Genomic DNA, 14,160 nt, shown 5'->3' on the forward strand with positions numbered 1-14,160 from the left:
TGAATGCCCCTTCATTAATTTCATCATATCATCTCTCATCCTAATCATCGCGATTAAACAAAATAGATAGAAAAGCATCGCTAAATAATACACATATATGAAGTGCAGAATTGACAGTGAAAAATGTTTTGTTTTACTCATCAATAAAGAAAATAAAATAAGAAAGCTTACATGCATTTACTCATCTAATGCCTGAAGGTTAATTCCATTCTTCTGTTCTTCCTTGAGCAAAATTTCTCTATCACCTTCGCGTTGAAATCACTCATATTTGTCACCAGCCTCTTCTCAAGCAAGGGCAGTCAAGTGGTCCTGGGCCATTGTATTTCTTAGAAAAGTCTTGATTCTTTTCAGGGAAGCGAAGCATCGTTCAGGTTCGACGGTTGTCATCGGCGTTGTGGCTACGATTCTTAGTAAAATGGTAATTGGGAAAAATGTATTTTCCAAATTATTCTTTAGAATTACGTTCAAAAGAGGGATGGCTCCTTCTACAGAACGAAAGTCATCTTGTTCATACAGCATGGAGAGTTCAGTATGCAACTTCCTTTTGTTAAGGACTGGATAACTTCGGACTGCTACGTCCAATTCACGTTCTGGAAAGTAATTCGTGTATTCCGGGAATCTTGAAGAGTTAAGAAATTGCACAGAATCGAAATGATTTGAGAATTCAAATCTGTGTGAAGCTTCGGTGGTGATGCGATCGCACACTACCTTTGCATCTGATGTCAGATCTGATTCATGATGCCGTCACTTATTTGCTTGGGTGGTTTCCGATTCTCTTGGTAGGAAGTGTACATTATCTCGTACCTTTTGGATGGCACTCTTGAAAGCAGCAGTGGCATTTTTCACTTTTACTGTGTCGGTCTGTCTTTCTTGCAATTGATTGTACAGTATATCGACATGTGGCATAATTCTGTGAAAGAACGAAAGCCAGAAAACAAATTCACAATCCTCCAGACTGTGATGCAGGCCTCGTGCTTCTTGAATGGTTGTGCATGATGCTGAATTGTTCAAGTCATGCAAACAGTTTGAAAGTTCTTCTTGATATTCGTACACAACATTTACTGTACGTGGATTAAAATTCCACCGTGTTCTTGAGCCAGAAGCAATACGACTTGCAACCTCGGTTTCCAATGACAAGAGTCGCTGAGGTGAGCGTGAAAAAAACATTGGAAATGCTGCCAAGCAACAAAAAAAAAAAAAAAAAAAAAAAAAAACACCCCAGCTGATTGATTTTGGGAAGCAGCTCGTTCCATTATTAACAATTTGTGCACATAACAGTGAATGTAATGAGTAGAGCTCGGAAGTTTGGCAAAATGCCTCTTTTTATCTACTGCATATATTGATAAAAATTTTCCGGATATATGTTTTTTATGTTGTTTCGAATGTTTTAGAAGCCTTTTCATTTTGCCTATTTTGCCTATTTGGGACCCCACTGCCTATTTTTAATTATAATGCCTTTTTTGCCTTTTTCAATGAAATTTGGCCATTTTTTAAAAAAAATATGTTGGCATTTATTTTTCTTCTGTTTATTATGTGAATAATTTTCGCTTTATTTAAGTAATATTGAACTCATGCATGTTTCAACATTGCTGAAGGAGAAAAGTGTGAGAAAAAAGTATTTCATGCTCAGTTAGGATATTGCCTTTCGGTTAACATTTCCTTGTGCATGATTGACTGCTGAGGTGGAGAGGTTGATTTCAAACACAAAGATGATATTTCTGAAATCTCCCTCTTGAACCCGAAAATTTCAGGAAGTTGTGCCTGAGCTTAGTTTACCTCCGCAACCAGTCTTGACAAGATGGGGAACCTGGATATCAGCAGCTATATATTATGCTAACAACCTTGAAAAAATCAGTGAGGTGATCGATGCTCTTCCAGAAAATGAAGCGGCTTCAATTCGTGAAGTGAAAAACTCCTGTGCTATTCAGAACTGAAGAATTAACTGTTGTTTATTTTTGCACATTATGGTGCATTGCCAGAGACAATTACAAAGCTAGAAAAAAGAGGTGAGAGACTTATAGCATCCATGAAAATCTTCGAGGAATCTATGCAGCAGATGATGGAAGTGCCAGGAGAAAAGGGGTCAGCTGTTGCGGAAAAGTGCAAACGTGTAGTGAGTGCAAATAAGGACTTGAAACAATTGAAAACAATTTGTGATATTCTAAAAGTTGAAAATGCTGTTACCAAAATGAGTCCAGCTACATTAGCTTGTTTTATGTATGCTCCAATAACTTCTGTCGAAGTAGAAAGATCATTTTCTATTATGAAAAACATTCTCTCTGACAGACGACTATCAATGAATGTTGAGAACTTAAGAAAACAGCTTGTAGTTATGTGTAATCAAGACGGAGAAAATTGAAATGCTCTTCCCAATATAGATTTTAACATTTTGCCAGAGATTATAGATAAAAGTAAGTGACTTCCAAATGTGCCTTTCTTCGCTTTATTTTGCCTTTTTTCATTTTTAGTGCCTATTTTTCACATTATAAATGCCTTTTTGCCTGCCTATTTTAACGAAAATAAATGCCTGAACTTCTGGGCTCTAGTAATGAGCAAGTAGAAAGTGTTCTTTGATGAGAGATTAAACTCCATTTTTCTCTCCTCTCATACACTGAAGCTCCATCAAATATGTGGGCAATTATTTTATCCAGTTGCTCATCAAATAAAAGGTTCATTTGTTTCATGATGCAACGGAAAATTGCCTCTGCATCCTGTCCATCTGGATTAAGGAAGCTCCAGAATCTTTCGTGTACAACCCCCTTAAGTTCATACTGCAACTGATCGGATATGTCTGTGGTTTCATCACACATCAATTCCACAAAGTTTGCTTTTGACATTTCTTTTACAATCTTCTCCTGATACACCTCAAGCATACAGTCTAATAATTCATTTTGGATGTTTTTCGAGGTGCCTTTAAATACAGTGCTGTTGTCAAGATGTTCTTTAACAGCATTGTCTAAACTGCTGACAAAATCAACGAGCCCTAAAAATACCCCAGGGTTTGCAGAGGAATCTGTTTCATCGTGGCCATGCAGGGCCAACTCAAAAGCTCCACAGAACTTGATGCAGTCTATGATTTTTGACAAGACGTAGATATTTTTTATCAACTTGTTCATTATGCTTTTGAAGCTATTCTAGATAAGCAAGGCTTAACTGTGTTGCTGTGTTGACAGTTCCGAGAGAGACAAAATTTAACTCATTATTCATGTGCTTTTTGCTTTCACTATGTTTCTCATATATTCACTTAAATGTCCTAGATCTTTTACCCCTCCTTTAGACCACGAATCATTACTTCCAAAAAGTATGCAAGGAAAACAGAATAATGCATTTTGAATTTGTCACCCACAAAGACATGGTTCACTATCGTACAGTTTTCTATTAAATTGCCTTTTATACGTAGCGTTGTTATCTTCCTTTGCATTTTGCGATAGATCCAAATCTGGCAAATCTTCCAACTTTTCTTCCAGTGTTCTTGAAGAGAAAGATTGCTACAACAAAGAATCCACCGAATTCATGGTACACTAACACACACTCACTTTCACTTCTAACAACAACAAAAAGCTAATCCTTCACAGCAATGACCACCACTTCACACACCACGTGATTTTAACACAATGAAAAATGATTTTTTTTTGGATCTGGAAGCCAGGAAAAATAACGGTACTCTGTAAGTTTGTTTCTTGACGATTGAAGTTCTACATAAACATAAGGAATATATTTCTAGCATTTAAAAACAGGTAATTTAGATAAAATATAAAATTAAAATTTCCTAAACATAAATTACATAGTAGAATCCACTTTTGGAAGCAAAATAGGCACAGACTATAGTTTCAGAGTTGCAATCTTTACAACTTACCACCGATATAGATTAAAGGCTAAGGGATAGTGTCAATTCGCATTCCAACTTTTTGCAGCTGCTGCTAATGTATAAGACATGTTACAAACATTACATAAGTCTACACTGATAACGTAAAGAACGTTTGAAAATGACATTAAAAAATGTTGTTCTGACAGAGGCAATAGGTTGTCGTAGACTTTATTCTTATCCTGAGATGGCAAACTTACCGTGCTGAGTTTTCCTGTAGCATGCTAGCAGACGATTTTGTTGAGTCGAAACCCTATCCCCCATACAAATCGAGGAGTGGGGGTGTACAGTATTCATGAAAACTGGGTGAAAACGTGCTGTTGAGATTCTAGCAATGTATGGTATTCCTTATAGCCCCAATAGGTTGAGGAAAATACGTGGTGCCGCTGGTAAATGTTGAGGCTCTTAACATGAGAAGTTTCATTTCACTTTAGGGCTTCGAAAAACTTCTTGCATCTGTGAGATTTGCTTTTTTTCTTCTTTTCATTTTAACAAATTTAGCAACGTGCTATAGCATGGTAGCACGTATTAAGCAACCGCCACTCTTCAAATAGCATTCAAATAAACATTTCCAATCCTCTTTGTGTGTGGGTGTGTGTATGGCCATCCTTCACACACACACACACACACACACACACACACACACACACACACACACATACACACATATAGGAAATCAGGAGTGGGCAGGTGTTCTGTAGCTTCTGTTACCTTTGTTTGGAATATAGTGTTCGCCAATGCTCCTCTTAATCCATCCACACTGTACAGAAAATAGATGTACTACTTTAGTCAAAGTTCCTGTTATATGTTAAAATATTTTTATATTAATAAAAATATAAAAATATATAAAAACCTAAATTACTTACGACCAGTGAGTATCATCTGTCGAAAAATGCAACGTTTTATTCTATAAGTCAGTAACAGCTGTTGGCCACATGGCCATGTGGGGGACTGGAATTTTATAGTTTTAACTGCTTTTATACGTTTTAGAGTTGTTTTTTTAAGTAAGATGGTAATGGATAAGGTCAATATATTTGAGCGAAGACAAGTTTTATCAAAATTTTCTTTACCACTTCAACCTGCACCCTTTTCCTTGTTTGATGCAACTTGACGCGGCATGGTGGTGATTCGTGCCTAAGGAAAGCCTGAGGAAGGGTGCGGTAAGACCCCCGAAACGTTGCATTTTTTGACGGATGATACTTACTAGTCGTAAGTAATTTAGGTTTTTATACATTTTTTTATATTTTTATTAATATAAAATATTTTAACATTTGCTAAAAGTGAGTAATTCCCACAATGCAAAATTTGAATGGAAGTTCCTATTGTATAAGTTTGCTTGTTTGTTTGTGACTAATTTTTTATTATATTTGCAAGAATGAGTTCTTTCACTTCATTTTACTTTTGAATGTAATGACGAAATGCATTCTAACTTTGATTTACAATGACTGTTTAGAAATGTTGGTATCTTTTTTGTTATTCTAGCTACACTTGCCACAACCTGTGGAGTTATTCTGTGGAATGTCACCTATTCGGCACCTGCATTTTCACTCATGGATAGCTACGAGTATCTGTCATTTTCAGCAAAGATGTCCTTGGGATTGCTTCCAAACATGGCAGTGCACTGGGGATATCAGATCATTGCTGGACACGAAGCCACAAGTATGTTCTATAACCTGTTTTTAATTTATACATGTATATAATTTATAATATAAATTGTTCGCAATTTAATGGTTAAATGTAATGTTAAGTCTGTCTTCCAGATTTGAAGCAGAACTTGCTTGAAAGCTAATTCAATTTGACCATTTCTTTTATTTAGAATGATTCTGTGATTTTTCCTCCTGAGAGTATGTAGAAAGTTTTACAAAGTATAGCAATTAAATGTGATAATAATAATCAGTGGCGGCTCTAAGGGGAGAGCCGCCATTCCATGGCTCTACCCTCAGAAAAAAAAAAAACCACTTGCGTTGCCAAAATATAGTTAAATTAATACATTTACGAATGAGGAGATTCGAATCTCGTAAGCTTTCGAGCTTACGGCCATTTCAATTCCTGCGCCGCATCCCCAGCTGTTCTCCCACTTGCTCTAGGCATACGCGGAGGCATGAAAAAGTCTCCGTAGTTAATGAGCGAGGAGGTGGTAGACCAGTGGTAGCCATAAGAGAACCAGCCGTGTCCCTTTTTGGCTGGCACGATGCGAGAGCTTTCGCATTGTGTTGACATAGTTGCAAACTTCACAGAGAAGTGACTAATCCTGACCAATTTGTAATACTCGTTGGAGAAGTAATTCGCGAGAGAGATACTTTCCTGCATACTTGGCAAGAACGAACGTAATATCTTCCCCAAATTTATATAACCATTTAGATAGATGCATCTAATGAGCCATCCAGAATTTTTGTTATCGATTTCTTCCTTAAGAAAAGATATATCCCTTGCTCTCACGCACACAGACACTCATGTGTTGCAACTGACGTTGACAATATTTAAGACATTTTCGGTAGAAAAGAATTGCCTAAGTATCAAAGGGAATTCGCATCACCAGGAGATTTTTTACTTTAATATTTGTAAAAAATCACACGGAAAATCTATCGATATAAGAATTTCACTTGGAGATATAATTCAATTTCTTGCATTGAATTCTAAAAATTGTAGATCTACAGTTCATTTAGCAGATAATCATATTTCAGTTGTTAGTAACACCGACTGTTGATGTACCATCTGCCATGCTGGGGTTGCAAATTATAAACAAAGCAAGGCGAGAATACCGTGATCGACTCGGTGTCTCTAATTGATCAGTGCTTTTCTTTTTAGTGAAGTGAAAGTGTCCGATGGTGTGTGAAAGGAAGGGTAGTTAGTAAAGATGAGTCAGATTCGAGCATTATTACATACACCGTTTTCCAAGATACTATACGATATTAAATTAAAAGTTAAACAACTTAGCTGTCCCATGCCAGATTTAAACATCAATTCTATTTAAAAATATCAAAAAAATGGTAAAGTTGACAGGCGTCGAAATTTTAGTAGTCGCATTGATTTCCTTAAATCTCTGGCCAACCTCTGCACAGCATGCTACGATGCCAGGGATTGTGGGTTTGAATCTTGGCCTGGGCATGAGTGTTCTTTGTGAGTGTTCACTCATCCTTATCTTCGCGATTAGCCAAAAGTAGTACAAATGTGAAGTAAAATAAACCAATCTTAGGAACTCGGAATATTTGTCTGCAATTTTAGTAAACAAAGTTCCATTAAAATTACCTCTCTCGTTAGATTTCTGTGACATATGCTAGCGAAAATTTTTTGATTTCTTGATCACGTTGGCACTACCCATCATACTAGCTGCCAGCCACCACTGATAATAATACTAACTTGCGAAAGCAGATACATAGGTACAGAATGTAACATATCAACTAACAAATTATATATAAACATAATAGTGAGTACAGTTTCATCTCTGGGAGTATGGAGAGGGATTGGTGAAGTTGTTATTAATATTATTATTAATATCTTTTTTCAATGGGCAATGTTCTATGTAGTCATACAGTTCTAGGTTGTAACAATACCATTGACTTTCAATAGAATCGTTACAAACCAGAAGTATCCATGACTCTACACAAATCCTGCATTATTCTGATCATCAGTTTTAGCTGGGGTATGTTTTACATAGTGAGGGAACTACCTTCACACAAAATTCCCAACTGGGGGAACCAGTTTGCATCAGGTTTGACACTAGCAATAACATTATTTTGGTCCTCAAATCTTTCCTAAAATGCATTTTAAGATATCCAAAATACAAGCAAGTGAGAGAAATTCTAATTCTAATTTTTTTCTAATGACAAGATCTGGAGCTCAAAATTGTTAATGAAAGAACTGAAACTGCAAAAGTATTATGAAAACAGGAACTGAATAAAAATAAAATTAATCACTTTTTAAAAATTATATTTTTGATTGCTGTTCATACGTACTTAGCTATAATGTCTTGACAATCAACTTTTCGAAAGACCTATTCAGAGACGCCATGCATTTTCATTGATATTAGTGACCTTAACCATACCATTCTCACACAATATAATTCAAACTTATATGCCACAGCTATTCATGACAATAGCTTGAAGTAAATATGAAGTATAAGAAAGATATGCCCAGATCATGAAGATAGGCAATTTTGCTGCCTTCAATTTGTGCATCCCTAGTCTCTGATTTTCTGAGCCTGGGTCTATAAATCTTCCTTGGAAATGAATCAATGAAGGAGTTTTCCAAGGTCAGTGATCATGGAAGATTTGTTGTTGCTTTGTAATTCAGAGAAGGACACAAAACTTAAGCTTCATTGGATTAACAGGAAAACAACAACCTATAATAAATATATTTTTGGGCATTGTGTAGCAATGTGTCTATGTTTTTCAAAATATGCTCTATCTTGGATGTTTTTATTGTAACCGATTTGAAATAAGTTAAGTAGATCTTTTTCAATATTATATTATTTCAAATATACAGAAGATATAATATTAGTGAAAATTAGATTATATTAATCAGGTCAACTATATACAATAAATAAACAGAATAGTTAAAGACAACAAATTTTTTTATCAGTATTTGCTGAAACTTAACGTAATGTTTGTAAGTTAAGAAGTAGAGGATATATTGTGTGTGTGTGTGTGTGCACATGCATATTTACATATAATATAAATATTTAGACATATTTATTTAATCGGACAACTTTCATGTGCTAACCAAAACGAGCAACGCTTTCATGAAATGAAAGTTAAAACAATTTCATGTTTTTATATGAAGTGGATAGGTAGAGGAGTTGAGAGGATTGGCTGACCTGTATCCTTTAGCTTTCTAGGGTCACCACAAAAGTTTTTTGTCTTTTCAGATACAGGTCTTCAGTGGGATAATTTGTTTAAACCAACAGTCAGCACAGACAATATAACAATGGCCCATGTTTTTCTAATGTTCATCATTGATATATTTTTGTACGGTGCAATAACATGGTATATTGAATCTGTGAAGCCAGGAAAGTATGGAGTTGCGAAGCCATGGTATTTCATATTTAGGGTAAGTTTGCTGTATTTAAAATACAGTATGTAACATTCTTATTCATACACCTGGATTTTCAAAGAAGAATGCTTTAATATCTGAAAGGAAATACACTCTTTTGAAATTGTTTCTTTACAGTTCAATAACTAATATCATTAAGAACAAAATCTTACCCAAATTCTGTATAACTAATGACAATAATAAATTAAATGAAACTGAAAGTGAAACATGCCATTTTTTGTACAACTTTTCTATTCGTACACTTACATTTCTATATTTAATTATATTTTTAAAATATAACATTGAATTTATTCTGGCATTGAATCTTTGTAGATATAGAAAACAATACCTGTATGCATACTACAAAGTAACTTCACTAAACTCTGTCACCCTGTAATCAAGTAGTTTAAGGTTTGATTTCTAGTGGAAGCAAATTGCAAAATGATTTTTCAAACACTACATCCTAACTAGTGTTAGGCAATATCATCTAGACCACGGCCGTCGGTAGGTGGGGGACATGTCCCCCTCAATAAGTGATGAGAGGGGATCATCCCCCCATATTTTTCCTATTTTCGAAAATCGTATTAGTTTTTGAAAGAATAAAGTACTGTTGGTTTTTTCTAAAAGAATGGTTTATCGAGTGGAACTATATTCACAGGCACGTATAAGCAGTGGAATAGTGTCTATAGTATCGAAACTTTTTTTTTTTTTAAATCCTGAGACACTCTACCTCTTTATTTCATTCATTAGAAGTTGTATTTTCTTTAAAACCATCTCTGAAAATTTACATGCATATAACTATTTATTCTTAAAAATTCCATGACAATTAGGGCCTCCCGATGGCACAGTGGTAGCATCGTCGCCTTGTAATCAAGGGGTCCGGGGTTCGATACCCGGTGGAGGTACAAGTGGTTCGGATCCCACTTTAAAACTGTAGGTCCAGTCCCGATTAGCCTTACTGTGCATAAAGTGGACTTAAAACACCAAATCAAACAAATCCATGACAATTAAAGAATCTGATTCCTGACAGGCAACTAAGTAACACAAAGATACGAAAACTCTGAAATGAATAGAGAGCCATGGTATTCTTTACCATTCTAACCATATTTACGCTTTCATCCGCTTTCTGTTGACATGATTGTTACATTTCCAACATGAGGATCGACAAAGCAGGTGGACGGCGCCATAGTAAGAATGTAAAGGAACCGAAAAGTATTTTTATTTAACTGCATTTCATTGTTAAACTGAAATTTTTCTCTGTCGAAGTTCTGCTATCGTAACTTCTCGAAACGTGGACATTTTTTGAAAGCTCTTTTGTAGATTAAATGTTGTGGGTTTTTCTTCGATCAAAACATGTGTGGTTTACGGTTTCGACAATGAGGCTGTACCCTGCTGCAGTTACCATTCCTTGCTTGTTGATTTCATGTGATTGTCGTCTGTTCAGATATTGAATATGGACATATTTGTAATAAAGAATGCAAACACTGATAGTGGTAAGGAGTTGGATACAGAGAGACCAAAGAAGAAGATAAAAGAAGACAGTGGAAATGGGAGTGCACCTCGTGATAATAGTTCTTCTTCATCAGTTGAAATTATGGCTTCTGAGTGCAGTGCCAGTAATCAACAGCAGGCATCTTCTTCAACAGCATCAGCATGACCAGTTACACAAGATTGTCAATTTCGAACTGCTGCATGTCCTGAAACGAGGGTAAGTACCACTGGAGCCAAATCATGTACTGCCACACGATTTTGGCAATCAACAACTTAATGGACGTGTATTAAAATTTCAACCAAAATGGTTTGAGTCTTACAAGTGGCTTCATGTTATTAATGGCAAGGATGGGGTATTTTGTTTTTACTGCCACAAATACCGTAGTATCGCTCCAACAAAGTGTTTAGTGACAAAAATGGAATTTGCCTTTGTGACTGCATGTTTTCGTAATTGGAAGAAAGCATTAGAAAAGTTCTCTGCACATGAAAAGAGCTCAGCTTACTTACAATCGGTTAGGAGTTTCCACCATCGAAAGTCCCCAATCGAAGCTACTCTCAGTAAAGTTACTGCCCTTGAACAACAACATTCTAGAAAATGTCTGCTCCACACAATTGCATCAATTCATTACGAGGACTTGCACTGCGAGGGGCCACAGGTGAAGAAGACAATTTAGTCGAGCTTTTAAAACTTAGATCGGAAGACTGTTCTGAAATCCAGTCTTGGTTGAATTGGCTGAAGGAAAGATGCTTCACCCAGACCATCAGAATGAGATTCTGTCTTTGTTGGCAAACAAAATCATCAGAGACTTTACCATGAAATTCTCTCTGTTGTACCCATAATGTTTTCTTTAATCTGTGATGGCACAAGAGATACCAGTGGTGATGAGCAGGAGTCAGTTTGTGTTGGGGGGTGGGGGGGTGGATAAAGACTTAGTAGTGAACGAAACATTTTTAGGGCTGTACTTAGCACCAAGCACTACTGGAGAGGGAATAGCCACACTACTCCGTGATGTCATCCTCTGACTGAACCTTCCTTTGTAGAATCTGAGACCAATCATACGATGGAGCTGCAAATATGTCAGGTGTTAACAAAGGAGTTCAGGCGGTGTTGAAGACAGAACAACCATTAGCATTGTTCGTCACACGTGGTGCTCACTGTATTAATTTGATTATTAAAGAAGATACCGAAGCTAGAACATGTGCTAGAAATGCCTTGCAATGGCCTAATGAACTGTGAGTGCTCAATAATACTACGAGCAAGTTTAAAGATGTTCTCAAACTCATAGCTCAAACTGCAACCGAGAATCAGAAGCCTTGTCTCATTTCAAATATTTCACGAATCAAACCACTTTGTCCAACTACATGGATATATAGAGGAAAAGAAATTCGTACTACCTTGGAAAACTATTCCAGTATTCTTGAGACCCTTGAACTAAAAGATACTAACAGTCAAACGAGTGTGTTACTTCATAATTTCAACTGTGGAGAAACAGTGTTTGGGTAACTGACGATAAGCAATTTAATTGATGTATTAGAAAAGTTGAACGAATCTGCCCAAGGGAGGCAAAGAACTGTTTCTGGTTTGCTTGAAGCTGTAGATGTTGTAAAATTGTCCATCAGCAATATGAGAACTGCGAGCAGTTTCAGTGAAATCTTCCACAAAGCCAATGAATACATTGAAAAATTCGACCTCCAGCCTATGATATTGCCTAGAAGGTTAAGTGACACTGACAACTATAGCCACACATCTCCAGGGAACTTCTACAGGGCACAGTTCTTCTGTATTATTGATATTTGCCTCTCCGGACTGAACATCAGATTCAACCAATCTCTCAAGCAGGAAAATCTTAACACCCTGACTGGGTATCCTGAAATTGATGTACAGTCACTAGAACTGGAACTGAACATGTTTCACAAACATTTTTCTGTGGTGTCACAGAGATTGTTTAAACCATCTTCTAAATATTTCATCTGAAATAAGGGCATTATTTAAAAATGTTGAAGTGCTGGTGAGATTGCTTCTAGTAATCCCAACATCTTCCTGTGAGGCAGAAAGGAACTTCAGCAGTCTTCAAAGGTTAAAGACATACCTAGGATCATCAATGACACAGAAGCACTTAAACAACATAGCTGTGTGTCACGCTCATCAAAGTGAATTGGACAGAATTAATCTGCATGAAATAGCAGAAACTTTTGTATCCATTAACGATTTCAGAAGAAAAATATTTGTGTCCTGGTTCTTTATGTAATTCAACATGTTAAGGATGTAATAGTATAAGCTTTGTTCAACAATGGTTAGTCAATTGAAAAAAGTTTGTATTACATTTATAAGCAGTCCTGAAATCACTTGTATAGTTACTTTAATTAAAATATGTTTTGAGATATTATTTCTTTTATGTAATTTTGATAATATTGATAGAGTCAATAGCAAATATTGTAATATTTGTAGACCCAGTGAGTAACATTGACCCATATTAATCAGTTTAACGTATTGGTCATATATATTAATTAACCATTTTTTAAATAAACTTACTTCTTTCATTGTATGGTTTCAATTTCTTGTGTACCCCCCAATAATTAGTACCTACCAACAGCCATGGTCTAGACAATATATCGTGATATTGAAAAAAAATCAACCAGGCGGTATCAACTAGATTATATATCATCACGATATTTTAGCGATACATATCATGTTGACAATATATCATCGTGACATTTTGGCTATATATATTGTGTCGGTGATATATCGTCCCAATATTTTGGTGATATATATCGTGTTGGTGATATACCATCATGATATTTTGGCAATACATATCATATCAGCAATATATCATCACAATATTTTAGCATGTTGGCGATATATCGTCATGATATTTTGGCGATATATATCATGGAGACTAGACTATGTACGCTGGTATCACAATATGGAAAAGTATTGTATTGTATCGTCTGTGATGATATTTTCTTGATATATCGCATAAAATTTCCAATGTCGTCCATCCCTACTTCTGACTACCAATCTCACAATGATGGGTTAACACTGAAATCTTTGGAGCTTCCTCTAAGCATCAAACCCAGATCTGTTCACAAAAAAGACAAGAATGCTAATTTTTTGGCAACGTTGAAGCCCTTGTGAACAACCTACATGTGCTTTATTTTCCTTCAATATTCCAAAAACATTGTCATTTGTTCCAAGGCATGTAGTCAGCGAAATGTTCAGAGGAAATCTACACTTGTGTGAACATGGAAAGCTATTCTCCAAGATAAGATATTAATTTCTTTTACAATTCTTCCAGATTCCTTTTTTCTGCAAAAGGAAAGTCGACAGTGACGATAATTTCAGTGGTGCCAACAATGATTATTTGAAGTATTTTGAGACTGCAGTTAGTGGACTGAAAGCAGGGGTAAAAATAAAAAACCTGAAGAAAAGCTTCACACAATTTGGAGGAAAATCTGTTGTTGCTGTAGATGGGGTATCCCTTGACATCTATGAGGGAGAAATTACAGTTTTGCTTGGCCACAATGGTGCAGGCAAGACTACAACAATGTCAATTTTAACAGGTAGGCTGTCTTGATAATTAAGACTTTATTAAAAGCAGAAGTCTACATGTCATGAAAATCTCTTTTAGAGGTTACATATTTCTGAATTTGTAGACATTTTTGGCTTAATAACTTTACTGGTTTACTATATCTAATATACATTTAGCTTATTGCAAAATTAGTGAATATTTAAGTCTCGGTGAGGTATCAAACTTGAATCTTTTGAATTCCAT

At 35.8% G+C, this 14,160-nt stretch overlaps 1 protein-coding gene across 1 annotated transcript in view; it reads left to right on the top strand.

Annotated features, from left to right (window-relative positions):
* Positions 1 to 14,160, top strand: part of LOC145979580 (phospholipid-transporting ATPase ABCA3-like) — a 209,527-nt gene that overhangs the window by 125,022 nt on the left and 70,345 nt on the right. The window contains exons 7-9 of the mRNA XM_083112551.1: positions 5,348 to 5,524; positions 8,733 to 8,914; positions 13,684 to 13,948. Of these exons, the coding sequence (XP_082968677.1) occupies positions 5,348 to 5,524; positions 8,733 to 8,914; positions 13,684 to 13,948 (624 nt within the window). The remainder of the gene's footprint in view (positions 1 to 5,347; positions 5,525 to 8,732; positions 8,915 to 13,683; positions 13,949 to 14,160) is intronic.

This window comes from Lepisma saccharinum, chromosome 26 (assembly GCF_977018435.1).
Source record: "Lepisma saccharinum chromosome 26, izLepSacc3.1, whole genome shotgun sequence".
NCBI lineage: Eukaryota > Metazoa > Arthropoda > Insecta > Zygentoma > Lepismatidae > Lepisma > Lepisma saccharinum.